Below are 25,799 nucleotides of genomic sequence, written 5' to 3'. Positions count from 1 at the left end.
CAAATAAATAAACTGAGGGTAAACTCCCTAGCCTGTAACTTTAACCACTACCCTAACGCATTGGCTCTTCAATAATATAATTAATATTGGGGTACCTGGCTAGCTGAGTCGGAAGAGCATGCAACTCTTGATCTCCCGGTCATGAGTTCGAGCCCTACATTGGTATAGAGATTACTAAAAACAATAAGCTTAAAAATATATAATTAATATGATAATAGCTCAGATAACAAGATCACAACAAACAAAACTGCAGTGGCAGCCAGGCCAAGGAGTTGCTACACAAGCCTTGCCTATAAGGCAGGAACTTAGAGGAGAGAAAATGGAGGCTGGTTCACTTGCCTGAGGTCACAGAGGATTGCAGAACCAGGTGTGAACCTGGGCATGGCTGATGCCAAAACTTTTGGTGATGACTAATCCAAATTCCCTTCTCACCACACCCTTCCCTGTCACACTGGAAAGCTTCCGCTGTCTGCCCTCTCCAGGGCTCACTTGCTGCCAGTCCTTTGCATGGGCTGTGCCCTTGACCTGGAACACTCCTGACTTTTTTACCTGGTGATGTAGGTACTCAGGCTTTGGTGTCAGCTCAGGAGTTCACCTCTTCCAGGAAGCGCTCCCTATCTTCACCCCTACCCGAGACTGGGTGAGGCTTGCAGTTGCTTGCTTATAACTTACACTCTCTCATAACACACACTGCCATCTCATGCCACTTATTGTCACCTAGATCAGTCTCCCTAACCTCTTAACCCTGGCTAGTTCCAAGCCTCAGGCCTTGGTCCTCCTCTGTATCCCACTCATGCCATGGAGGATCTCCCCCACATACATGGTTTAAATTCCGTCTCTAGGCTATTAATATCCAGATTTCTGTCTTCTACCCAGACGTCTCCAGGCTCCTACAAACTGCATTCTACTTACCTTCTCTGTGGGGGTCTCAGAAGTGTCTCAAACTTCACACATCCTAAACTGAGCTTCTGACTCCCTTCCAAATGTGCTCCCTCCCCACCTTCCCCACCTAGGTTGATGGCACCTCTGTGCTTCCAGTGACTGAGACCAAATAGCCCAGGATCATCCCTGACCTCTCTTCCACACCTACTCCAACCTGTCAGGAAAACTTGTTGACTCCACCAACACTGGCCCAGCCTCCATCCTCCCAGTCCTGGACACCACAGCAGCTCCTCCCTGGGCTCCCTGCTCCCCACCAGCAGCCAGAGGGAGCCTGTGACTCTGAGTCAGGTCAAGGCCCTCCCCTGGCTGCACCTCTGTCCTTGTAAGAGTCAAAGTCCTCACCACGGTCACCATGCTAGTGATCTGACCTGTCACCTCTCTGACCTCACCTCCTCCCCCTTAATAAAGCGAGAAGAAACCCTACTGGCAGCTTAACCTGGATGTTCCCAGCTGAACACAAGGAGACTCTGCAAGTGCAGCAATATCCAAACAGCCCATCTCCTGGTGCCCTTGAGGGCTGCTACCCCATTACGAAGGCCCTCTCTAGCCACGCCTTGGTGCCTCACCTCTTCGTGCCTCAAGTCTGCACATCTAGTGGTCTCAGGAAGGTCCTTTCAGATCTTTGATTTCACCCCCACACTCCTCACCCCACCCCCACACTGCCTTTATCATTTATCATCTGCTAACATAGTGCATAGTTTACTTATTTATCCAGTTCCTTGTTTTTCTCCACTAGAATATTAGCTCCTCAAGGGATTGCTGTCTGTCTTGTTCACCGCTGTGTACCTACTTCCAAGGACAGTGCCTGGCACATCCTAGGTACTCAGTAAATATTTGTTGAACGAATGACATGTTCTGTGTGAATTTTCTCAAATTTCAGCACCATCGATGAGATAGTACAGCAAGCATTACTAAAGTCCTCCACCATCTTCCAGATTTCTTTGCACTCAGGCATGGTTAGGTGACTTGTTTTGGCCAATATAATGTGAACAGAAATGTTGGGAGTGTCACTTTTATTTTTTTTAATTTTGTTTTATTATTTATTACTTTTTTAAAGATTTTATTTTTAAGTAATCTCTACACCCATTGTGGGGCTCGAGCTTACAACCCCAAGAACAAGAGTTGCATGCTACACCAACTGAGCCAGCTAGGTGCCCCTTATTTTATTTTTTAAAAAGTAATCTTTATGGCCAATGTGGAGCTTGTACTCCCAACCCAGAGATCAAGAGTTGTATGCTCTATAAAGTAAGCCAGCCAGGTGCTGGTGAGAGTGTCACTTTTTTTTTTTTTTCAAGATTTTATTTATTTATTTGAGAGAAAGAACAGGCTAACCTGGGGGGAGAGGCAGAGGGAGAGGGAGAAGCAGACCACCCACTGAGCAGGACCCTGGGATCATGACCTGAGCTGAGAGGCTTAACTGACTGTGCCACCCAGGCGCTCCCATAGCGTCACCTTTAAATGTAGCATTTAAAAGCCAGCGCTTGCTCTGTGCTCCCATCCCCTGGTTAGGCAGCCCTGGGAGCCAGACAGGCACAAATGTGCCACATGAAGGAAGCTAGCTGGATCCCTGAGCCATGCCCTGGAGGACAGCTGGCTGTTTTTATGAGCAAGAAGTAAAATTTGAGGAGTCAGTCTACTAAGGTCTAGGGCTCATTTGTTACTGCAGCATAACCTAGCCTATTCTGACTGATGCAGGTAGAATTTGTTACTGTCATGCCAATGAGGAGAGAGATGGGATTACTTGTCCAAGATCACACATCTGGTAAGTACCAGAGTCAAGATTTGAACTCAGCAAGGGGCCTGGCTGGTTCATTTGGGAGAGAATGTGACTCTTGATCTTGGGGTTGTGAGTTTGAGCCCCAAGTTGGGCATAAAGCCTATTTAATTTTTTAAAAATATTTTATTTATTTGAGAGAGAGGGCATAAGCAGGGGGGAAAGGGAGAAGCAGGCTTCCTGCCCAGCAGGGAGCCTGATGTGGGGTTCAGTCCCAGGACCCTGGGACCATGACCTGAGCTGAAGGCAGACGCTTCACCAACTGAACCACCAGGCACCACTAAATTTTTTTTAAAGATTTTTAAAAAAATTTTATTTATTAATTTGAGAGAGAGAGAGCATGCGTGCACATGGGGGGAAGGGGAGGGTCAGAGGGAGAGGGAGAAGCAGACTCCCCTCTGAGTAGGGAGCCCTGGCTCAGTCCCAGGACTCTGGTATCATGACCTGAGCTGAAGGCAGATATACTTAACCAACTGAGCCACCCAGGCGCCCCCGTAAAGTTAAAAAAAAAAAAAAAAAAAGATTTGAACTCAGAAATGCTGGCCCTGTAGCTCATGCTTTTAATCCTCTCAATTTGCGGCCTTAACGATGTTCATATTACAATGCCACCAATTAATAAACTGACAACAGTCATAACTGAGCTGGTTGCCTCCTGAAGTCCTGATGACCAGGCTGGGGTAACTGCTTTACAGGCAGGTATTGCAAAGCCACTCACGACTCTCTGCTAAAGGAACTAACATGAGGGGGTGGAGGTTCAGAGAGGGGGTGTCACTTGCCTGAGGGGTTGGCAGAACCAGGTCTAAACCCAAGCATGGTTGATGCCCAATAGTTATGTGATAACTAATCCGGATGAATGTGCCTCCACTTCCCTTTCTTTTTATTTAATTAATTAATTTATTTATTTATTTGACAGAGTGAACGCACAAGCAGGGGGAGCGGCAGGCAGAGGGAGAGGGAGAAGCAGGCTCCCCACTGAGCAGGGAGCTGGATGTGGGGCTCGATCCCAGGACCCTGACATCATGACCTGAGCTAAAGGCAGACGCTCTACTGACTGAGCCACCCAGGCGTCCCTCCACTGCCCTTTCTTTAACGGTATATTAGTCAGGGTTCTCCAGAGAAACAGAGCCAATAGAATATATAGAGTGAGAGAAAGAAAGAGATTTCTTATAAGGAACTGGCACACCACGACAGAGGCTGAGAAGTCCCACGTTCTGCTGTCCGCAAGCTGGAGCCCCAGGAAAGCCAGCGGTTTGAGTCCTGGTCCAAGTCTGGAGGTCCAAGAACCAGGGCAACCAGTGGTATAAGTCCCAGTCTGAGCGCAGAAGACCAATGTTCCAGCGCCACAGTCTGGCCGAACTCAAATTATTCCTTCCTCAGCCTCTTTGTTCTATTCAGGCCCTCAAAGATTTGCATGATGCCTCCTGCACTGGGGAGGACAGTCAGCTTTAGCCAGTCTACAGATTCACATGAGAATCTTGCTTGGAAACACCCTCACAGACACACCCAGAAATAATGTTTAGCCAAATATTGAGACACTCTGTATCCCAGTCAGCTTGACGCAAAAAAATTAACCATCACTCTATCCCCACTCAGCTTCCCAGGCCCCTTGCTGCCACGCTCTTGCATAGGCTGTGTCTCTGCAGGAACGTTTCTCCTACCCTTTTTGCTTTGGAGGTGATTTGGTGATCACACCTCATTAAAGAAGTCTTTCTTGACCTCCCCTACCACAGACTAGAGCAGGTTGCCCTGTTATATGCTCCTAGGATTCCCAAAACTTCTTCCCCAAGACATAACAAATTAAAATCAGTAATGATCAATAATGTCTGTCTCCTGGACCGGACCGGGGGCCTTATGCTGGTGGGCAGGCTATCTCAGGGACCACTGTATCCCCAGCATCATCCAGCCTAAGGCTAGCCATGGGACACGTGGTCAGTTATTCTTAGTTAGCTGTTATCTTCATCATCATCATCATCATCATCGTCATCCTTTGGGGGATTATTTATAAAGTTCAGACTTCCTCACAGAGTGGAAACCTGTCGGTGGAGTGTGTGCTTTCACAATTGCACAACAAACCTTCGTCGTCCTTCCAAACCATGGCTCCACCCCATAAAGTAATTCCCTCCTGCCTCCTCCTCCAGGTAAATCAGGTAACTTCTCTGGCATCCCACAGCCTTCTGGACTCCCATATCCCAACCTGACCACTCTGATGCCTGTGTGTTCACTTTATCATGATCCTTACTTTTTCTTTCTGTAGGTGTGCTGTATTTCATAATTTAAGATGTTTTGGGGCACCTGGGTGGCTCAGTCGTTAAGCGTCTGCCTTCGGCTTAGGTCAAGATCCCAGTGTTCTGGGATCAAGCCCTGCAACGGGCTCCCTGCTCAGCGGGAAGCCTGCTTCTCCCTCTCTCACTCCCCCTGCTTATGTTCCCTCTCTCACTGCCTCTTCTCTCTGTCAAATAAATAAATAAAAGCTTTAAAAAAATGTTTAAAATACCTGCTAATGCCTGCTTATTGTAGAAAATGTATAAAATATAAGCAAGAGAAAAAGGAAAAGGAAAAATTCACCCACTTTTCAAAGACAACCTCTATTTAGTTATGTTTCCTGCTTGATTTTTTCCCCTGGGAATATTTTTGTATATTTCTAATAATATATAAAATTTGCATGTGCGGGACGCTTGGGTGGCTCAGTCAGTAAGCATCTGCCTTCAGCTCAGGTCATGATCCCAAGGTCCTGGGATCGAGTCCCACATCAGGCTCATTGTTTGGCAGGGAGCCTACTTCTCCCTCTGCCTGCCACTCCCCCTGCTTGTGTCCAGTCTCTGACAAATAAATAAAATCTTTAAAAAAAAAATGCAGATGCAATTTGCATCCTACCCATCAACTTGCAAACAAAACTTGTATTAACCTGAAATGAGTAGCTCTATTCCCTTCAACTGCTCACCTGTGATCTGATTTCACTATTAGACATCAGCTCTTTGCCCTGAAAGTAACCAAGGAGACAACCCTCACACTCCATAAGGCAGAATAAATTAAACACTAAAGCTAGGATTTCATTTCTCAGTTATGCTCTGAAGAAGCAGCGGAGTGAGTCTTCCTTTCCTCTTTCTCCTTCTTGCCACCTGGCATGTGGATGTGGAGGGAGCCATCTTGACCCACACAGGCCAGGGCGATCTCCTAGTGATGGCAGGGCCATGGGTAGCAGTTGTCCGGGTACCTGATACTAAGAAGCTTTGTTACCAGCCCTGCACTGCTTACATCCGGCTGCTGTAGGAAAGTAAAAACACTCAGTTTTATTTAAGCCTCTGACATTTTGAGGTCTGTTACAAGGTTTATACTGAATCCTACCTAACCCTCAGTGCCCATTATACATACCCTGAGCAATTCCCATGTCTTTAAACATATATTTTTTAAAGATTTTATTTATTTGACAGAGAGAGAGACAGCAAGAGAGGGAACACAAGCAGGCAGAGTGGGAGAGGGAGAAGCAGGCTCCCACTGAGCAGGGAGCCCGTTGTGGGGCTCCATCCCAGGGTCTTGGGATCATGACCTGAGCCGAAGGCAGATGCTTAACCATCTGAGCCACTCGGGCGCCCCAAATAAGTACAATTTTTTTTAATTATTTTTTTCATATTCTATGCCCATTTTTATTTGTTGGTTTTTCATGTTAATTTCACATTATTTTGTTAATATCTTCATTCATTGAGGGTGTTAACTAATTGTCTATCATTTTTGTTGCAAATATACTTCTCTAATGCACATTTACTTCAATTTGCCTATGCCCTTTTTGGACATATCAAATATTCAGCTCGGGGTGCCTGAGTGGCTCAGTTGGTTAAGTGTCTGTCTTTGGCTCTGGTCATGATCCCAGAGTCCTGGGATCGAGCCCCACATCGGGCTCTCTGCTCAGCGAGAAGTCTCCTTCTCTCCCTCCGCCTCTCCCCCCACTTGAGCCCGTGCGTGCGCTCTCTCCCTCTCCCTCTCATAAATAAAATCTGTAAGTAAAATCAAAGATTCAGCTCTTTGTACAGCCTAATTCATCAGTCTTTTCCCTGATGGTTTGTTCCCCCCACTATTTTGAAGTTCAGAATGTCTTTCCCATCCAGAAGTTATTCAATATTTGCTGGTAAAGACCTCCTTTAGATTTTCACTGTGCAATTCCCCTACACACATATTATTCAAATCCAACTGGAATTTATTTTGTTATATCATGTAAGATGGGATTCCAAACTGATCTTTTCCTCCAAATAAGTGAGAGGTCAATCCAACTGACGTGACACAGTGCTTCTATCTTATAAATTCTTATGTTCTCTAGTCTGGCCAACCATTCTGTTATCTTATCCAGTAGATTGTTCTTACTCTAAAACCACACGTTAGATTATGTGAACTCCATGAGGACAGGGACTTTGTCTGTTTTGTTACTGCGGTAGCAACAGTACCTAGTAAGGTTCCTGGGACATGGTAGGATCTCAATAAATATCTATGGAATGAATGAGTAAATGAACACGTGATTGAATGAGTGGATGGATGGGTGAATGAATACAATATGCCAGGCCCTGTGCTGGCATTGTGAATATTTATGTTGTGAAAAACATATAGTCCCTTATGCAAAGCCCATAGGTAGCCAAAAACCATTTCCTTAATCCTGTATCAGTTAGCTTTTGCTTCATAACAAACTATCCCAAGATTAGAGGCTTAAAGCAACAATAATTTTTATTATTCTTCATGATTCTATGGTTCAGAAATTTAAATTGGTGCAGCCTGGTTTTTGAGATATCTAAGCAACATGTAAGGCAGGAGCAGGGAGCTGTCCTGTTGGCAGCCACTGTGTAAATCGGGAAAGGATCTAGGCTAAAGATAGCCCTGGGAATTGCATGTAGATGGTGATTAAAGTCACAAGAATTGATCAGAGGAGAATGTGTAGAATGAGGAGAGTAAAAAGACCCAAGTTAGTGCCTTAAAGAACGTTCTGTATTGGGGCACCTGGCTGACTCAGTCAGAAGAGTGTGTGACTCTTAATCTCGGGGTTGTGAGTTCAAGCTCCAAGTTGGATGTAGACATTACTTTACAAAAAAAAAGGGGGGGGGGAGTGCCTGAGTGGCTCAGTTGTTAAGCGTCTGCCTTCAGCTCAGGTCATGATCCTAGGCCCCTGGGATAAAGCCCCACATCGGGCTCCCTGCTCAGTGGGAAACCTGCTTCTCCCTCTCCCACTCCCCCTGCTTGTGTTTCTTCACTCGCTGTTTCTCTCTCTGTCAAATAAATAAATACGATCTTTAAGAAAAAGAAAAAGAAGAAGAAAAGATTGTTCTATATAGCAAGGTTAGACTATTTTATAAACTTGACCACCAAAGCTCTCACATTACTTGCATCAAGAATTGGGAATATGTGGCCTCCTCTTGAATCTGGGTGGGCTTCTGTTCTCTTTGATCAAGAGACAGCAACTGGGACGCCTGGTGGCTCAGTTGGTTAAGCGTCTACCTTTGGCTCAGGTCATGATCCCAGGGTCCGTGGACTGAGTCCTACATTGGGCTCCCTGCTCAGCAGGGAGTCTGCTTCTCCCTTTCCCACTCCCCCTCCCCCTGCTTGTGCTCTCTCTTCTCCCTCTGTCAAGTAAATTTTAAAAATCTTTTTAAAAAATTAAGTAAGTCCAGCTACCCTGAGACTGCGATGCTGGAAGGCCATGTGGAGGTGCTCTGGTCTTAGTTCCTCCTGAGCTCCCAGCCAAGAGCCAGCATCACTGTCAGCCACGTTGCTGAGTCACTTCGGACAACTAGCCTAGTCAAGCCTTGAGATGACTCCAATCCCAGCCAGCCTGGAAGCTGATCCTTCTGAACTTCTGACTAGATACATGAGAGATCCCAAGCCAAACCCTTCCTAAATTCTTGATCTACAAAAATGCAGGAAAAACAAAATGTCTAATTTAAGTTGTCAAGGTTTCGATCATACTTAATCCAGCAATAGGTAACTGGAACACAGGTACATTAAATACCTGCCAACAAATTAAAACCAAAATTTAACAGCTCGAAGTTTACTCACTTAAGTAATCTCTACGCCCAACATGGGAGCTCAAACTCCCGACCCCAAGATGAAGAGCCACATGCAATTCTGAGTTAGCCAGGCACCCCAAAAATGTAACAGCTTAAAACATTTATGATCTCATTTTCCTTGGGTCAGGAATTCAGGAGTGGCATATCGGGGTGATCTGGCTCAGGATCTCTCATGGGTATGCAGCTGGGTTGTTGGTCAGGACTGAATTTATCTCACGGCTCGACTAGGGTGAAGGATCAGCTTCCAAGCTGGCCCACTCACAGGACTGCTGGCAGGGGCCCTCAATTCGTTGCGGACTCTTGGCAGACCTCAGTTTCTCACCACATGGACTTCCCTATAGGGCTGCTTGAGCGTCATCACAATATGGGCAGCTAGTTATCCCAAAGGATCTCCCAGAGATTCTGATACAATGCCTTTTATGACCTGGTCTTAGAAGGCAACATCATTACTTCTGCCATGCTCTATTCCTTAGAAGCGAGGCACTAAGTCCAGCCCACACTCACGGGAGCCCACACTTCAGCTCAGCTCATGATCCCAGGGTCCTGGGTTTGAGCCCTGCATTAGGCTCCTTGTTCAACAGGGAGTATGCTTCTCCCTCTGTGCTCTCTCTCTCAAATAAATAAATAAAAACCTTAAAAAAAGAGAGAGAGAGAAGTGTCAAAGAACTTGGAACTTTTTTTTTTAACTTATTTGAGAGAGACAGAGCACAAGCAGGGGGAGGGGTAGAGGGAGAGGGAGAAGCAGACTTCCCACCAAGCGCAGAGCCCAATACAGGGGTCCAGGCGGGGCTTGATCCCAGCACTAGGACCATAACCCAAGCCGAGTTCAGACTCTTCACTGACTGAGCCACCAGGCACCCCTAACTGGGGACATATTGTAAAACCACCACAGCAGTGGTTGCAAACTCAAGAGGCACATATGTACCTCCTCACGGAGGAACTCAAACACCCCCCGTAAAATATATTTACCCGAAAATTGAACCTGCGTCTGACCCAGTTTTTGCATCTACCAGTTTATAGAACATACGTAGAGGAATAGAAGAATATAGTAAAGGATACCAAGAGGTACATCCAGCCAAATCAGACTGTAAGAAATCCCACAGGAAGACTGAGGGAGGAGGAATGTGGTAGAATAAAAGACTTAGATATCAATCAAATACAGTGCGTGAACCCTGTCTGTGATGAAATTTTGAAGTTTTTGGGTTCGTGAGCGAGCGGCTAAGAAGGTATTCTTGAGATGTTTTTCGTGCAGAAAGGTGATTTTATTCTAGCATATGGACAGGACCCGTGGACAGAAAGAGCTGCACTGGGATTGTCTGATTATATACTTTTTAATTAGTGGGGATTAGGGATAGCATAGGTCTCTAAGGAATTTGGATGCAAAGCTTTCAGGGCCTTGAGGGGCTAACTACTGTTAAGATAGGTTACCTTTAGGCTTTAATAAAACATAAACATTAAGGCACTAAGGGAGCCATGAGTTTCTTGAGGAAGGAAGGTCATGCTATGCATGTTTCAGGTATCTATCAGTGGGCTGCAAGCTGTAAAGAGACTTAATTTAAGCTACATTTCTCTTACCTTTGTTTTCCTCGTCATCTGGATTGTAATTTGAACAAACGAACAGGAAAAATACATTTATGAGGGGCGCCTGGTGGCTCGGTCCGTTAAGCGACCAACTCTTGATTTCAGCTCAGGTCATGATCTCAGGGTCGTGAGATCCAGCCCCGAGTCCAGCTCCTTGTGGAGTCAGCTTGGTATTCTCTCTCCCTCTGCCTCTGCCCTGCCCCCTGCTCATACTCTCTCTCAAAACAAATAAAATTTTGGGCACTTGGGTGGCTCAGTCAGTTAAGTATCTGCCTTCGGCTCAGGTCATGATCCCAGGGTTCTGGGATCGAGCCCCACAATTGGGCTCCCTGCTCAGTGGGGAGTCTGCTTCTCCCTCTCCCTCTGCCTCTGACTTGTGCTCTCTCACTCACATTCTCTCTCTCAAATAAATAAAATCTTAAAAAAAAATATTTATGAAACAACTGGGAACTTCTGAATACTGACCTATATTAGATATTAATGAATTATTGCATTTTTTAGGGGTGATTGAAACTCCTATCTTTTAGAAATACATACAGAAACATTTCCAAATGAGATGATATATTGCCCGAGATTTGCTTTAAAATAATGGAGGAGGAGAAGCAGCAGCAGAAGAAATAAAACACTATGGGCCATATGTTTGACAACTACAGAAGCTGGGTGATGGGTACTTGGGAAATCCTTAACTATTCTAATTTAAAATTCTCTTAATACCTTGGGGGAAAAAGATTTAACTGTTTAGAAAAGAGGAAAAGGGGGATATTTTTTCATCTAAGATGTGAGCGCCTTCACCTGGCTGGGTAGCCGACCACAAGCCTAGAGCGTGAATGACCGGTGGAGATGCAGGAAAGCAGCAAGGAGGGAAGACCGCCTAGCCAGCTCCTGGCCACAGAGTGACCTGGCCTGGTTTCTTCCAAGGGGCCAGAAAGTCAGCTCTCGCGCCCCCTCCAGGACGTCCGTTCCCACCCTCTGATTAAACTCTGACGGGCCGGCAGCCGTACACGCCTGCGCAACACCGCCCTCTGCGGAAGAGCCCACATCCCTTCACCCCACAATTCCCCGCGACCTCCGCTTGAGCTTCGGTTGAGCAAAATGAGGCTGAGGTTGTCGCATGGTTTTCTGGGAAATGCAGTTCGCGTGCCCGGCTGGAGCCACAGCCCAACGCGGGCCAGACTCCGCGCTTCAAGCACTGCGCGCGGTTCGCTGAGCAGTTCGCTGCTGCCCCCACGTGGCGGCTGGCGGTTATTGCACGCGTCCGGGACGCCTGATGTTGCCTGGACTTGGGAAACTAGTGTCGACCTGGGAACCTCTGGGAATTTCTCCCGAGGAGGGTAACCCCAGAAGTGCAAAGATGGGATGAGGTAAGAAATTAAGGTGAAGAAATTAGGGGCAGGTTCCGTTGTGAGGATTAAATAAAGCCAGCATTACTAATGTTGGCTGTATGTAGTCGTTATTATACCTACTGCTAGTATTTACTGAGCGGGCATTTACTATGTGCCTGGAGCTGATTAAAGTGCTTACTATGTATTAGCTCATTTAATGCTCCCAACAGTCGTTTGGGGGAAGTACTGTCATCACCCTAGATTTATAGGAATGAAGCTGAAACCCAGAGAAGGAATACTTGTTCAGTCCCCCAGGGGCTGCGTGACAGAGCTGGGCTTTGAACCCAGGCTGCCTGGCTTCCGAATCTGTGCTTTTCCTCAGAACGTTACACCACCTCTCTTAACCTACTGAATAATCCCAAGTTTGTAATTGGTATATGAATCAACTCCAGCAAGCCATTAAGCATGTTCAGTTGCTGCTTTAGCTCAGCTCCAAGACAAAGGTTGCATTCAGCCTAAGTTTGTGTTTAGCACAGGGATCAAGTTCCTGATGGCCATGATCAGCAAAGGGATTATTTCAGGCCTACAGAGCCCTGTCCCTTTTTGTTCAGGTGATTCCTATTCACGTGTCCCTATCCCCATTCCTTCTTTCATACCAGCACCACCTGGCAGATTTAATGATTTTGTTCTCCTTACCCCACTGCCGGCAACCTGATTCATAATTATCACAGTGAAAAAAAGAGAGACACGGGGCGCCTGGGTGGCACAGCGGTTAAGTGTCTGCCTTCGGCTCAGGGCGTGATCCCGGCGTTATGGAATCAAGCCCCACGTCAGGCTCCTCTGCTATGAGCCTACTTCTTCCTCTCCCACTCCCCCTGCTTGTGTTCCCTCTCTCACTGGCTGTCTCTATCTCTGTTGAATAAATAAATAAAATCTTAAAAAAAAAGAGAGAGACACACACACACAATGTTTGTCTGCCTTTAACTCCCAAGCAAGGACTCTGTCCAATTCATGAACGTGTCCCCAATATGAGGCCTGACATACAGTGGGGGCTCGAAAACTGTAGAGAGTGTTGGATATTTACTGTCTTCCACCTGTGATGACCTGAGGACTTAAGAAATCAAGGTTCATGGACTCTGGCTGAACTTAAATTGGTAGGTGCTGGTTAGGAAGTTGGGGAACATCCCCTCGAAGTCTCCTCACTCTGACAACTCCCTGACATGGTAGGGGCCTAAGCCTTGGGATCTTTTTCTAAAGTAACCAGTTTTTTTGGTTTTAATTTTTGTACATGGGCAATTTCAATTTTGTGTGTGTATGTACAGGTGCCTATCTATCACTGATGGGTGTCTGATGTGAATCTCAGTGTTCCCTGTATGTGTGGCTTCCCCAAGTCTGAGAATCTGTGGGTCACCCCAGGAAAAACTTCAAGGAGCTAACGAGGGGCTTCTGCACATGCAGATACAGGCACAGTGTGACCCAAGTTCCCCAGAAAGCAGGGACTGCATGCGAACAAGTCACATACCTGAGAGCACAATGTACTTTGCCCAGCTCCAAAACACTATGAGGGGCTTCATGCTCTTTCTAGTCTTTTGATTTCTTTCTTTTTAAAAGTATTATTAAGTGAACAGGTAAGGTCTCCCACCCATAGGAACTGTGGTGGAACTACTTATGGACCCCCAAAATCCCTTCTCCCCAGCTTCTGTAGTATAGGAACTTCTGATATTTGGCTAGGAACATGGCTGCCCAGAATAAAAACTACATTTCCCAGTCTCCTTTGCAACTACAAGTAGCCATGAGACAAAATTCTGGCCAATGAAATGGAAACAAGTTTTGAGTTGCACACATTCCTTAAAGGCAAGAGGTAGCCTTCCCCTTCCCCTCTCCCTGGTGCCTGGAGCTGATAATGTGGAAATAATGAGAAGGAGCAGAGAGAGCAACAAGATACATGTGTGGAGACTGGCCTCTGACAAAGAGGGATCATCATACCAGTCTCATTACATGAGACTTTACAATAAGAAAGAAACTACCTTGTTTAAGCCACTATTATTTTGGGCCCCTTTGTTGTAGCAGCAAAACATTACAGTAACTAATAAAGGACAAAGAACAGTCTTATGGGCCCCCAGCTATCAGCTAAGGAATAAAGCCTCATCCTGCCCAACCTCTTCTTTAACCAGCCTTCTATTTCACCCTCACCCACCCAGCCACTCCCCACCCCTCCTATAATCATCAGTTCCTCCAACACTTCCCAGGTTTCCAGCAAATTTAATGCATGAGTCTCAAAAGTCAATGGCAAGGTGAATAAAATTAAAATGGGCTCAGGGAAGAGGGCCATGGGCACACACAGGGAGAGGCAATGAGTAGGCGAATTAGTTGGAGCAGGCGGATGCCTTTCCTTGGGTGTCACATCTCATCCAACCCATAGTCTTCCTCGGGGAAGTCCCCCACTGTCACAACCGATGGTTTCACGAAGGCGCCGTACTTGGCCTGGCATTCGAAGTAGCGTTTCCCATTCACACTGCAGGGCATGATGGGGGAGGGAGTGGTCAGAAAGGGCCCCAACATGGCTCCCACCCCAAATGCTCACCCACATGTACTTAACGTATAAGCACACATATGCACACACAGACATGGGTATAAACACACACGTATGCCCAAATGGGATTGCTCATTACCTGCCATCGTTTTTCCCTAGTGGCTCATCATAGCGGACGCCAATCCAGTAACCAGGCTTGAAATCTGTGAGTCCTGCCCAGGGAGGAAAACCCAATGAAACCTCTGGGTGCAGCTCACCCCAGATTCATCCCCACCCACTGGGTATAAAGCCTGTCCTGGCAAAAACCTCTCCTTGCTACCAGCCAAAGCCACCTCCATCTCCTGCCCAGATTAATATGGCAGCCCTCTTCACTGGCCTCACTGTTCCTAACCTGGATCCCCTATTTATTCAACACCCGCAGTCAGAGGAGTCTTTGTAAAAACTTAAAATAAATAGCACTGCTACCTTGCCCCAAATTCTTCAAAGGCTGCCCATCCTACTCGGCATAAAATTCACACTGCTTATGATCAAATGATTTTTGACAAGGGTGCTGAGACCATTCAATGAGAAAAAATGGTCTTTTCAACAAATAGTTCACGGACAACTAGATATCCACATGCAAGAGAAGAAAGCTGGACTCCTATCTCACGTCACACACATAAATTGACTCAAAATGGGTCTAAAACTGATATGCAAAACATAACACTATAAAACTCTTAGAAGAAAATGCAGGAGTAAACCTTTATATTAGGCACTGGTTTCTTAGATATAATACCAAAAACGGAGGCAACAAAAATAATAAATTGGATTTCATAAAAATTTTAAAATGTTTGGCTTCAAAGGACATTGTCAAGAAAGTAAAAAGACAATCAACCTATGGAATGGGAGAAAATATTTGCAAATCATGTATTTGATAAGGGAATTGTATCTAGAATATATAAAGAATTCTTACAACTTGTTACAGGCTGCACTGTGTCTGCCAAAATTCACACGATGATGTCCTAACCCTCAGTACTTCAGAATGTGACTGTGTTTGGAGACAGGGCCTTTAAAAGGGTGATTAAGTTAAAATGAAGCCATTAGGGTGGGATATAATCCAATCCAATTAGTGTCTCTATAAGAAGAGGAAATGCACACAGAGGGAAGACCACGTGAGGCCCCAGCAAGAAGGCAGCCATCTCCAGCCAAGCAGAGGGGCCTCAGAAGAAACCAAACCCGCCAAAGCCTTGGTCTTGGGACTGCCAACTTCCAGAACTGAGAGAAATACATTTTTGTCATTTAAGCCATCCGGTGTGTGGTTCCTTGGTTATGGCAGCCCCAGAAAACTAATACACAACCCAACAACAGAAACTAAACAACCCAGTTAAAAAAATGGATGAAGGATCTGAATAGACAGTTCTCTAAGTAAGACAGATACACAAATGGCTCATGAAAAGATGGTCAATCTCATTAGCCACCAAAAGACTGCAAGTCAAACCTACAGTGCTGCCCCACGTCGTACCCACTAAAATGGCTATAAAAGACATAATAAGTGTGTTGGCGAGGATGTGGGGAAGCTGGAGCCCTCATCCGCCGCTGCTGCGACTATGACACGGTACGGCTCCTCAAAAGGCTACCCAGAGTTACCAGGTGACCCAGCAATGCCACTCCTACGTGCAGAGAAATGAAAATCCGTGTCTACACAACAACTTATACAAGAAGGTCCACAGCAGAATTATTCGTAATAGACAAGACATGGAAAGGACCCACACATCCATCAACTGACGAACGAATACGTAAAATGTGGTGTATCCAGTCGACGCGGCACTAGTGGGCTATAAAGAGAAAGAAAGCACTGACACGTATTACAACACGGATGAACCTTGAGAACTCAGTGAAACAAGCCGGTCATGAAAGACCACGTAGTACAGGATTCCATTTATCTGAAACGTCCAAAACAGGCAGGTCTACAGAGACAACATCGATTAGCGGCTGCCCAGGACTGGGGGGTCGAGGTTTCAGAAATGGGAGTGGCTACTGATGCTTACGGAGTTTCTTTCTGGGGAGATGAAAATATCCTAAAATTGATTGTGGTGATGGCTGCACAATTCTCTGAACATACTTAAAACTAATGAACTGTCTGCTTTAAGTTTTACGGTACATGGATTATAGCTCAGTAAAGCTATTACAAAAAAATAAAAAAACAAACCAACTGCTCTCCACTGTCTTCCAGGCCCTGCACGGTCTGGCCTTGCTCATGCATGGACCTCACTTCCTACCTCTCCCCTCATTTCCTCCCAACGAGCCTCGCTGACTTCCCTTCTCTGCCTCAGACAGGCCCAGCCTGTTCCTGCTCCGGGCCTCTGCACTCCCCATGCCCTCTGGCTGGAGCACCCTTTCCTTCATGCTGTCCTTCCCTAGGAAGCCTCGGGGATCACTCTCCAGGACGGAGTCTGGTGCTGCCTCTCAGCTCACACAGCCCCCCAAGCTTCCCTCCTCCCCACCCTCCTCACCTTTGCCCGGGCCTTCCCCATCTCAGCTCTGACACGGTGCCCTGTGCTTTCGCCTCAGAACTGACCCCTCTGGCCTCCACGTCCTACTTTCCTACCATGAACACTCTGGGCTGTCACTGTCATGGCTGGGTCTGTCTCTCCCGCAGGACTGGGATCTCCTTGAGGACCGGGTCGCCAGCACTGCCCACCTCAGGGCCGAGCAGAAGGCCTCTGTGGGCCACGTACCTACATACATGACAGTGCCCCGGCGAGGGGGCTGCCCAGGCGCCCGCACTTCACAGCGGCTGCCCACGGGGATGGCGCTGGCCTGGGTCTTCTCCTCGTTCAGGCGCTGGGTAGTCTCAGCCTCTTGCTGTGCCCGCTCCTCTTCGTTGTACCGGCCTAGCTTGCTGCGCTTCAGGAAGGAGCGGACTGAGTCTGGTGGGGGGGGGGGGGGTGGACAAGCTTAGACACGGTTTCCCTGGTGTGGCCTCTCTGCTAATGGGATCACCTTCCACCCACACAGGACCAACATTCAGAGAGAAACCCTTCTGGGTGTCAGAGGCCTGTTGCCCAAGCCCCAAGTCTCCCACTATAGCCCCGGCTTCTCCCCAGGACTCCTGGGGCCTCCCCACAATCTAGAAACTAAAAGGAAGATGCCTGCCTCCAGTCTTCCCATTAGCCCATCTTCCCACGTCCCTTCAGTATCATGTTCCCTCCATCCAGCCTCTCGTCTTACCCACTACACATTCTGATCTGTTTTGCTCATGCCCCCATGGGACACTACCCCCCCACAGATGACCCCCCCCCACCCCAGACTTCCCTCTCATGCCCCTGTCTGCCAGCCCACACTCCCTCACACCTCCCAGCCCCCATTCACACCCCACATCCTGTGCCCCTCCAAGCCCTATCTGTCCACACAACAACCTCATCCCATGCCCTCCACTTGCTATGTCTGCCTGTCCCCATTGCCCACACCACCAACCTCCCCACAGTGTCCCTGTCTGCCCCCAACCTCTGTCCACCCGCACAGACTCCTTCTGGCCCCCACATGCCCCATCCATCCCTCTGTGCCTGTACCTTGCCTCTGGTCATAGGCTTCTTGTGAGATCTGGTATTTCTCCACCTTGGACACATCCTCATACTCCCCAAGGCGGGCACCACTGTGGTCAATGACCTGCAGTGAGGGGAGGGAGGTCAGTGGGGAGCAGGGCCTGCCCTGGGAGGTTTGGGATGCTGGGGGCTGCACATCGCAGCATTCCCTGGATTTAAGTCTTTCCATCTAGGAAAGACCACATTCCTCTACCCTCACCTTTACCCAGGCCTTCTATCCTCTCCTGAGCCCAGCAGAAGGGATGAGAACAGGTGGCCACACTGGCCATCTCCCCCTCCTCACCTCTATCCAAGCCCTAAGAGGCTGGATCTGCTCCCATGCTGCCACCATCATCACTGATGGTCCCCAAGTCACTGGAACTGAAGGGCAGAGCTCAGGTCCTGCTCAGGAGACTTCTGGGCAGCACATCTGTCCTCTCTGGGCCTCTGGGACCCTCCTAAGCTGGCCCCAACCTGCAGACCCAGAAGCATCTCTTCCTGTGCTACCCCCAATATTCACTCACTCATTGTTGCTAAGCTCTCGTATGGCCCCCACTTGGGCGCTGTGCTGGGTGCTAGGGACACAAGGAGTGCTCATTCTGCTGGGAGACCAACCCTAAACAAACACATGCATCTATTAAACACCGGATGACGACAAGGTTCTATGTAGACAAATACCACAAAGAGGCTTAGGAGCCTGAGAGGGTAGTCAGAGAACGTTTCTGAAAGGAGGGGATGTCTGCGCCAAAGTCTAAAGCCTAAGAAGGAATGACAGGCACCAAGTCTCAGGTGTCCTTAGCCCTTTTCAGGAACAGTAGGGACGCCACCGTGGCTGGAGTGGAGAGCCAGGGGAAGGTGGGAGACACAACAGATCACTGCAGACTTTGGCTTTTACCCAGACTGGGATGCAGCCAGGGAGGCTCTGAGCCAGGAGCACCCTGACCTGACTCAGGGCACCACAGGCTCCTTCTGGCTGCAGGTGGGGAGCAGACTGCAGGGGGCCCCTGGGAAGGGCTGCTGTGGAGTCCAGGAGTGAGAGGATAGAGGCTGGGCCAGGGCAGGCGCAGTGGGGAGGAAGAGTGTAGACTCCAGATAGATTCCGGAGGTGGAGTGCACAGGGTTTGCTGACAGACTGGATATAGGTGTGAGGGAAAGACAGGGGTCAGCAAAGACTCTCAGGTGTTTGGCCCAAGCCACTGGGCCAACACAGCAAAATAGAAATAGCCCTTTTCTCTGGCCAGGATCACTAAGAATTTCTACTTTCTGTATTAAGGATCTCGTAAATTTGAGGTAGCTATTATTTTAAGCAACAAATATAGATAATATATTTTACATATATACTTATAATTGTTTTTAAGTAATCTCTATGCCCAACGTGGGGCTTGAACTCACGACCCTGAGATCAAGAGTCGCATGTTTACCGACTGAGACAGTCAGGCACTTCAAATATAGGTAATATTTAAAACAAATAAAAATTCCCCAGAGGCTCTACCTCTAGGAAACCTTCCTCAAATGACCTCAGAAGTTAGCCACCTGTCTACACCTGAATCAATGTGTGAAAACCTCCTGTTTGAGGATGCCACAACCCATGCCTGACCCAGCAGCCTCCGGAGGCTGAGGCTGCCCAGGTCAGCCCGAAGTCTTCGTCCTGTGGGCCCAGCACTATCCCGACCTGTTCCCACTATGACCCAGGCCCCATTATACCACCTGGACTATGGAAGCAGCCCCCTCCCTGGTCTCCCTACTCCTCCTGTCTTCTGCAGTCTGTTCCCCACACACAGTCAAAGGGAGCCTGTGAACACCTGAGTCAGACCAGGACTCTCCTGCCTCAGAGCCCTCCCCTGGCTTCCACTCCCCTCTGCCAGAAGACAGGCCACTCTTCAGTGTCCACGCTTAACTGTGCTCCCTTCCACCTCAGTGTTGGCACATGCTGTACCCTCTTCCTGCAGTACTCTTTTCCCTTCCTCAGTTAACTCTTCCTATTCTCCAGGTCTCTGCTCAGGCATCACCTCTTCCAGGAGGTCCTCCTGGACCTCACTAATAGGTCAAGTTCCCCCAGTATCGGCTCTCCCAGCTCTGTGATCTCCTATATGGCCCTCAGGTCTCTGACATTTCGTATTTGTTCCCATGAATATTTAGCTAACATCGACCTCACACACTGGACAGAGGTAAAACAGAGACCTCCTGAGACTTGGCTCACAGCTATACCCCTGGCATAACATGGATGCTCAGTGAACACTTACGAGGTAAAAAAGAGCCAGTTCTCTGAGCACACTGACTTCCAAGTCATGCAGACTGAGGTGAAAATTCTAACTATAGTTCATCCTTATGAAAGTAAATTCCATCCTGAAGCTAAGTTTTGCCTTTTGCAAGATGGGGTTAATCACACCATCTTCCAAGTCTTATTTTATGGATTCAGCTCAGTACTCAACAATGATTCATTGAGCATCTTCTCTGTACTAGGCATTATTCCAGGTGCTGGGGGAAATGCACAGTATGTCACAGAGTGCTACGAGCTAAGGACAAAAACCAAGTAAAGTGGAAAAGAGAGATCTACATTTTATACTGAGGTCAGTGAAGGCTTCACACCCTCCAAGTGTGTGAGGAAGGGAGGAGTGAGCCATGTGAAGCCATATAAAAAAGAACAACGCAGTCTCAGGGTATATAGCACTTGCAAAGGCCCCGAGGTGGAGGTCACCTGGGATGCTGGGATGTCTGAGGACTAAGGGGAGGACAGAGAGGATGATGTGAGTTGATGCATGCAGAGGTCCCGTGTTCCATCTTCTCCCAACACATCCAGTCTCGTCACTCACCCTGACCCACCTCACTCTCTATGCCTCTGCACACTGTTCCCTCCATCTGGCATGCACCTCCTACCCCTTAGCCTAAGTGGCCCTTTCCTCATCCTTCAGGTCTCAACTCAGGCTTCCCACCCCTCAGGAAGCCCCTTCTGATACTTCCAGGAGGAGTCAGGTACCTCTTTGGGCGCCCCCAGTTCCCTAGGCTTTTCCCAGACTGGTTCAGACTACTCTGGCTGTCACTGTCCAGTGATGGCTCTGTCTCTCTCCATGCTGGAGTGGGGGCTTCACGAGAGGAGGGTCTATCTTGGTTATCACACAGAGCGACGTACAGCAAGAATTTGTTCAATAAATAAATGAATGGAGGGGAGGTCTCACGTGGATGCGGCAGCCGTCGTCTACGGGGTACGAGCCCAGCAGTGCATCCTCCTGATCCAGCTTGCTGTAGAACTTGTCGTCAGGTCCATACAGCTCCAGTTCCATGCAAGAAGCTGGACTGCCCACCACCAGCTCTAGTTTACACTGCGCGGGGAGCAGCCGGTGGAAGGCTGTCAGCGGCCTCACCCTCTGCCCTGAGGCTCCACCCCTTATTTTTTTTTAAGGTGTGTACTTGCAAATTTATTTTTATATTTTTTAAAGTAAACCGTACGCCCAACGCGGGGCTCCAACTCACGAACCGAGATCAAGAATCGCCAGCTCTATCAGCGGAGCCAGCCAGGCGCCCCTAATTTCCGACCCTTGTACAACCATCATCCCGTCCTTGCTGTTTCAAGACACCCACCATTTAGGACCCACCTGGTTATCCCTGGCCACGCCCTATGCATCCTCTGATATTCCCAGGCTTCGCCCCCAATTTCTGGAACCTCAGGTTCCCTCTGGCCCTACCCCGCCGGGGCCCAGTCCCCAATCTGTTCAACCTCGGCTAATCCCTGGCCCCTCCCCGCGTTCGGGAAGCCTCTCCATTTCTTCTTTGCCCCGCCCCCTCAAGCCCCACGCCCCGCCCTCCGGACCCCGCCCCCACGGCCACACCTTGAACTCGGCGATGGTGAGGCTGCGACTGTACCGCTTTTCAGAGCGGAAGCTGTTGAGAGAGCTGCTGATGAAAACGGTCACTGTGGGCGCCGACAAGCCCGTCACCTCCATCTCGCCGCGCCCTGCCGGGGTCCGCAGCCCGGTCAGTCGCCTAACACCGGCTCCGCAGCAGCCGCCGCCGCTTCTGGGATATCAACCCCTCCCCCTGCTCCCAACCTGGCCAATCCATGCACTCCCGCAAGCAGGGTCCGCCAATCGCCGCCGTCTCTTTTCCACGACAGGAAGAGGGCTCTCCAGTATTCTTGGGTAGGCCCAGCCAATCCTGAGAGGTCTTCCATGGTGCACAGTTCTTCCAATAGCTGCCCGGGAAACGGCCCGGACGGGCGAAGGCTGAAGCCCACAGGAAGGACTAGCAAGAGTTACCTCGTCCGCGCATGTGCACTGGCCTTCAGCCAGCAAAAAGCAATGACTTCACTTATGATCCGCGCCTTGCACATTACGTGAAGCATCGTATTCCTGGCTCTCGTGCCATCCTAGTCTACAAACTGGGGAAGCGAGGCTCAGAAGTTGGAAACAATTACCGCAGGATATCAAAAAATTGAAGGAAGTTATTAATCGAACCTCGGCGCAGAGAGCCGAGCACAAAGCCACTGGGAGACAGTATATGTGCGTAGCTCCGCCCCTCCTTTGGCGAAGCAACTAGGCTTGACCCTTCCCGCAACCGGTCGCGCGGCGGTGCAAGTGCGGAAGGCTTGCTTGGCGGGCAGTGCGTAGATATGGAACCAGACGGGACCTACGAGCCGGGTTTCGTGGGTATTCGATTCTGCCAGGAATGGTGAGGCTGGGCCTGCGAGTGTGTAAGGGAAGCAAGTAATGGCCCCAGGACTGACCTCTGACTTCCTCCTCCCCACAGTAACAACATGCTTTACCCCAAGGAGGACAAGGAGAACCGCATTCTGCTCTACGCGGTGAGCACGACCCTGCGGAGCCCCCGGGGCTTCCCAGAATGGTCCACCTGTTCCCAGTGTGACCTCAACCTACTCCACGTGACCCTTACTCCTTTTTACGCCCCCCTACGAGTTTTGGTCTCGCTTCCTATCCCCCGAGTGAACCCTACTCTCTTGTCTTGCCTATCCCCGAGGTGATTCTCAATATACCCCATTATCCCAACTTCCAAGACTCCATGCTCTAGTTATTTCCTCCGGGGAAGACCCAGCCTTCCTTTTCAGTCCCTTCCCGGATCTCTCCATGACCCCCTTCTCGCCACACTCGCCCTCTCGTAGTGTCGGAATTGTGATTACCAGCAGGAAGCCGACAACAGCTGCATCTACGTCAACAAGATCACGCACGAAGTGGAGTGAGTGGCAGCACTAGAGTCTGGGGACGGGGTTGTTGCCATGGGAGGCCTGGTATGGGCACAATTATTCACCTTCTGTTCCCTCAGCGAACTGACCCAGATCATCGCTGACGTGTCCCAGGACCCCACGTTGCCGCGGACCGAGGACCACCCGTGCCAAAAGTGAGCGCACTGTTGGTTATGGGGATGGAGAGTAGGCTCGTCCTCACCGGATGAAGGGAGGAGGGAAGGGTATGGTTGGCTGAATGGCTGATTGTCCTCCTAGGTGTGGCCACAAGGAGGCGGTGTTCTTCCAGTCGCATAGTGCCCGGGCAGAGGTGAGTGGCAGGAGGAAGGCTTTCTGCGTGTTCCAGGGTTGGTCTTCCCTGGGGGCAGGGATACCAATATTGGGGGGGGGGGACCCTTACCAATGGGGAAGGCCCCTTTGCCTATTATTTTGGGGTGAGGCTCTGCTGGATAGAGGTTCTGTGTTGTACCCTCCCATGGGTCCAGACCCTTCCTAACCGTGCACCCTTTCTGCCAGGACGCCATGCGCTTGTACTATGTGTGCACGGCCCCACACTGTGGCCACCGCTGGACCGAGTGAACTATTCTCTCCTGTGTGTAATAAATACTGTGTTCTGTGCGTGCATTTCCTGCCTTTATTTGCCTCTCGTGGGTTGTGTGGGATGCACATTCTCAAGGAGCATGATGTAGGGCGCGGTGCTGCACGTAGGCATCAGGCCTCGAGCAGGTGAAGCCACAGTCCTCACACACATGCAACTTCTCACGGCGCTCACGGTAAGCATAGCTGGCTGGCTGCCCGTGCACTTTGGCAAGATGAGCTTCAAGTGAGCAGCGCTGTGTGAATGCTTTCCCGCAAGCTCCACATCGGAATGGGCGGATCCCTGTGCAGAAGGGCAGAGGGGGAGAGGACAGACAGGGCAATGGCCTCCAAACCAAAGCCTCTCCACCTTGCCCTCCATGAGCATTCCCGCATTTCTACTCCAAGTTGTCCAGACTTCTCTGCCTATGTCCCATCCTGTGCTACCTCCACCCAGTGCGAACATGGGCCAGATGCCCGTGTTCCCCCTGCTCGTCAGAATATTCCTTCCCCAGGGGGAGGAGGGAGGCTTTGCCGTTCGCCCTTCCATCTAGGACTTGAATTATGTAACCACTACGTCTTCACTCTGCACCCCCCAGCAGGCCTCCACCCTGGCACCACCTTACACCCACTGGCTGAGATCTTAAGAAGGAGGTTTTCCAAGCTTCCTGATGGCTGTCTCCACCCTGTGAACACAAACACTGGAAACCTCATCCTGGGCACCTCTCCCCCATTTCACTCCAGACCTTCCTGGGGCCCAGCCGCCCTTCCCTGTCCCTGCCACTCCTCACCCGTGTGAGTCCTCATGTGGCGCTTGAGGTCGAAGGCATCATGAAAGCCCTTGCCACAACAGCGGCACACATGGCGGCGTGCAGGGCTGTGGCACTTGAGGTGCCGTGTCAGCATGCGCTGCAGAGGGAAGGCCTTGGGGCAGAGCGGGCAGCCGAGTGTCCCTGGGCCCCTGGGAGTGGAGGCCAGACTGCCGTGCATGGGCTGTGGGAGGGACATGGGCGTTAGACCCCCTGGCTGGAGCAAATGGAATACCTAGAACCAGGAGACAAGGAGGCCTAGGAAGGCCAGAGACTGCTATTGATGTGTGCAAAGGCCTTCCCTGACCCTTCCCCATTGCTTTTACCTCGCTTTGTAGTTCTGTAATAGCACCTCTTCCAATATAGAGTTTTCTAATTTTATTGTCTATCCCTGCCCCCACCAGATTAAAAGCTCCAGGAAGGATGAATTTTTGTCTTATTCTTGGTAAATATCCCTTGCCTAGAACACTTCCCAGCTTTCAACAAATAATGAAGTAATCTCAGTCACATTTATATTCCGGCTAGTACTTTCCCTCTTCCAGGGCATGCACAGCTAAATAACCCTTCTGAGAACCCCAGTCTTCCCCCATCCTGCTCCTGTCACCTTTTCTGATCCGACATAAAGTCACCATCCACTTGGCTTAAATCTTGTTCTGCCCCACTGGACAGGGGGATCTCGGGGTAGGAAAGGTGGCTCCCCACCCTAGGGAAATGGTGCCTGGAATGAAGACTAACAGTGAGCTCTACTAAGAAAGGAAAGGCATTTCCCGCACAGAGAACAATAGGCAGAAAGGTCCTGAGGCTGGAGGGGCATGTGCAATGGGCTCAGGAAGTAAGGGACAGTCAGGTTCTGCCGAGGCTGAGAGCAGGCAGGGATGAAACTGAGCAGGGTCTTGTGGTCCAGCTGCAGACTCACCGCTGCCCAAGAGTCCCCGAGGCTGGAAGACTGGTGTGCTGGTGGGCCCTGCTGGTTGCTGCAGTCTGAGGAGAGAAGCCAGACGGTGATGCTTTGTGTCTCACCTACCCCTCACCTCCAGGTCCAGTGAGGGCCCCACCTGGGACATAGGCATCTCCCCGGAGCTGATCAGGCAGGTGGCCCCAGTTGGGTGGCTGTGGACGTCGACTCCTGACCAGGAAGGCACGAGGCATCTCCTCCAGGAGTGATGAGATGGCCCCACACAGACGACTGCCTCTTCCACCTGCAGTCACACCTCAGCCCCAGGATGACTAGAGAGGGAAGGGAGGGAGGGAGCGGGGAGCCCTGCAGGAGCCTCATTCTCTCCATGCAAATTTTGTGACCAGCCCAGGGAGCTGACTTAGCTGGCTTCAGTTACCTCTGCTACAGGACCCACCATTCCTCCCCCTTCTACACCAGGTTCCTGAGGGCACTTGGCAGCTGCCAGGGCAGCCAAGCACTAGGACCCCCAAGAATGTCAAGCTAGGGCAAGATTGGAGCCTAGA

General features: G+C 49.5%; 3 protein-coding genes across 4 annotated transcripts; 1 reads left to right on the top strand and 2 right to left on the bottom strand.

Annotated features, from left to right (window-relative positions):
• Positions 1-13,908: 13,908 nt before the first annotated feature.
• Positions 13,909-21,793, bottom strand: TBCB (tubulin folding cofactor B). Of its 2 annotated transcripts, none has more exons than XM_048223859.2 (6): positions 21,587-21,793; positions 20,936-21,079; positions 17,748-17,844; positions 16,914-17,105; positions 14,336-14,408; positions 13,909-14,178 (listed from the first exon to the last, which is right to left on the bottom strand). In XM_048223859.2, the coding sequence occupies exons 1-6, from the start codon at positions 21,698-21,700 to the stop codon at positions 14,064-14,066; spliced, it is 735 nt and encodes a 244-aa protein (XP_048079816.1). In that variant the 5' UTR covers positions 21,701-21,793; the 3' UTR covers positions 13,909-14,063. The 2 variants fall into 2 exon arrangements, with proteins under 2 accessions (XP_048079816.1, XP_048079817.1); XM_048223860.2 differs by lacking the exon at positions 21,587-21,793 and adding an exon at positions 21,353-21,487.
• Positions 21,794-22,039: 246 nt separating this feature from the next.
• POLR2I (RNA polymerase II subunit I) lies at positions 22,040-23,577 on the top strand. The gene is made up of 6 exons (XM_026484519.4): positions 22,040-22,424; positions 22,503-22,557; positions 22,873-22,946; positions 23,034-23,108; positions 23,212-23,263; positions 23,470-23,577. The coding sequence occupies exons 1-6, from the start codon at positions 22,366-22,368 to the stop codon at positions 23,530-23,532; spliced, it is 378 nt and encodes a 125-aa protein (XP_026340304.1). The 5' UTR covers positions 22,040-22,365; the 3' UTR covers positions 23,533-23,577.
• A 47-nt stretch (positions 23,578-23,624) lies between these two features.
• OVOL3 (ovo like zinc finger 3) lies at positions 23,625-25,487 on the bottom strand. The gene is made up of 4 exons (XM_026484543.2): positions 25,394-25,487; positions 25,255-25,319; positions 24,321-24,522; positions 23,625-23,833 (listed from the first exon to the last, which is right to left on the bottom strand). The coding sequence occupies exons 1-4, from the start codon at positions 25,485-25,487 to the stop codon at positions 23,625-23,627; spliced, it is 570 nt and encodes a 189-aa protein (XP_026340328.1).
• Between the last annotated feature and the right edge of the window lie 312 nt (positions 25,488-25,799).

This window comes from Ursus arctos, unplaced genomic scaffold (assembly GCF_023065955.2).
Source record: "Ursus arctos isolate Adak ecotype North America unplaced genomic scaffold, UrsArc2.0 scaffold_19, whole genome shotgun sequence".
NCBI lineage: Eukaryota > Metazoa > Chordata > Mammalia > Carnivora > Ursidae > Ursus > Ursus arctos.
This window is presented reverse-complemented; position numbering and strand designations above follow the sequence as displayed.

Coding starts and splice junctions, on each gene's coding strand:
- TBCB (XM_048223859.2), bottom strand. CDS start 21,700: ATGGAGGTGACGGGCTTGTCGGCGCCCACAGTGACCGTTTTCATCAGC. Junction 14,409..16,913: donor GGGCACTGTCATGTATGTAG/GTACGTGGCCCA, acceptor CTCCCTGGGCAG/GACTCACAGATTTCAAGCCT. Junction 14,179..14,335: donor CTAGGGAAAAACGATGGCAG/GTAATGAGCAAT, acceptor CATGCCCTGCAG/TGTGAATGGGAAACGCTACT.
- POLR2I (XM_026484519.4), top strand. CDS start 22,366: ATGGAACCAGACGGGACCTACGAGCCGGGTTTCGTGGGTATTCGATTC. Junction 22,947..23,033: donor AAGATCACGCACGAAGTGGA/GTGAGTGGCAGC, acceptor CTGTTCCCTCAG/CGAACTGACCCAGATCATCG. Junction 23,264..23,469: donor CGCATAGTGCCCGGGCAGAG/GTGAGTGGCAGG, acceptor CCTTTCTGCCAG/GACGCCATGCGCTTGTACTA.
- OVOL3 (XM_026484543.2), bottom strand. CDS start 25,487: ATGCCTCGTGCCTTCCTGGTCAGGAGTCGACGTCCACAGCCACCCAAC. Junction 25,320..25,393: donor GGGAGATGCCTATGTCCCAG/GTGGGGCCCTCA, acceptor TTCTCTCCTCAG/ACTGCAGCAACCAGCAGGGC. Junction 24,523..25,254: donor TCGGGGACTCTTGGGCAGCG/GTGAGTCTGCAG, acceptor TCCCTCCCACAG/CCCATGCACGGCAGTCTGGC.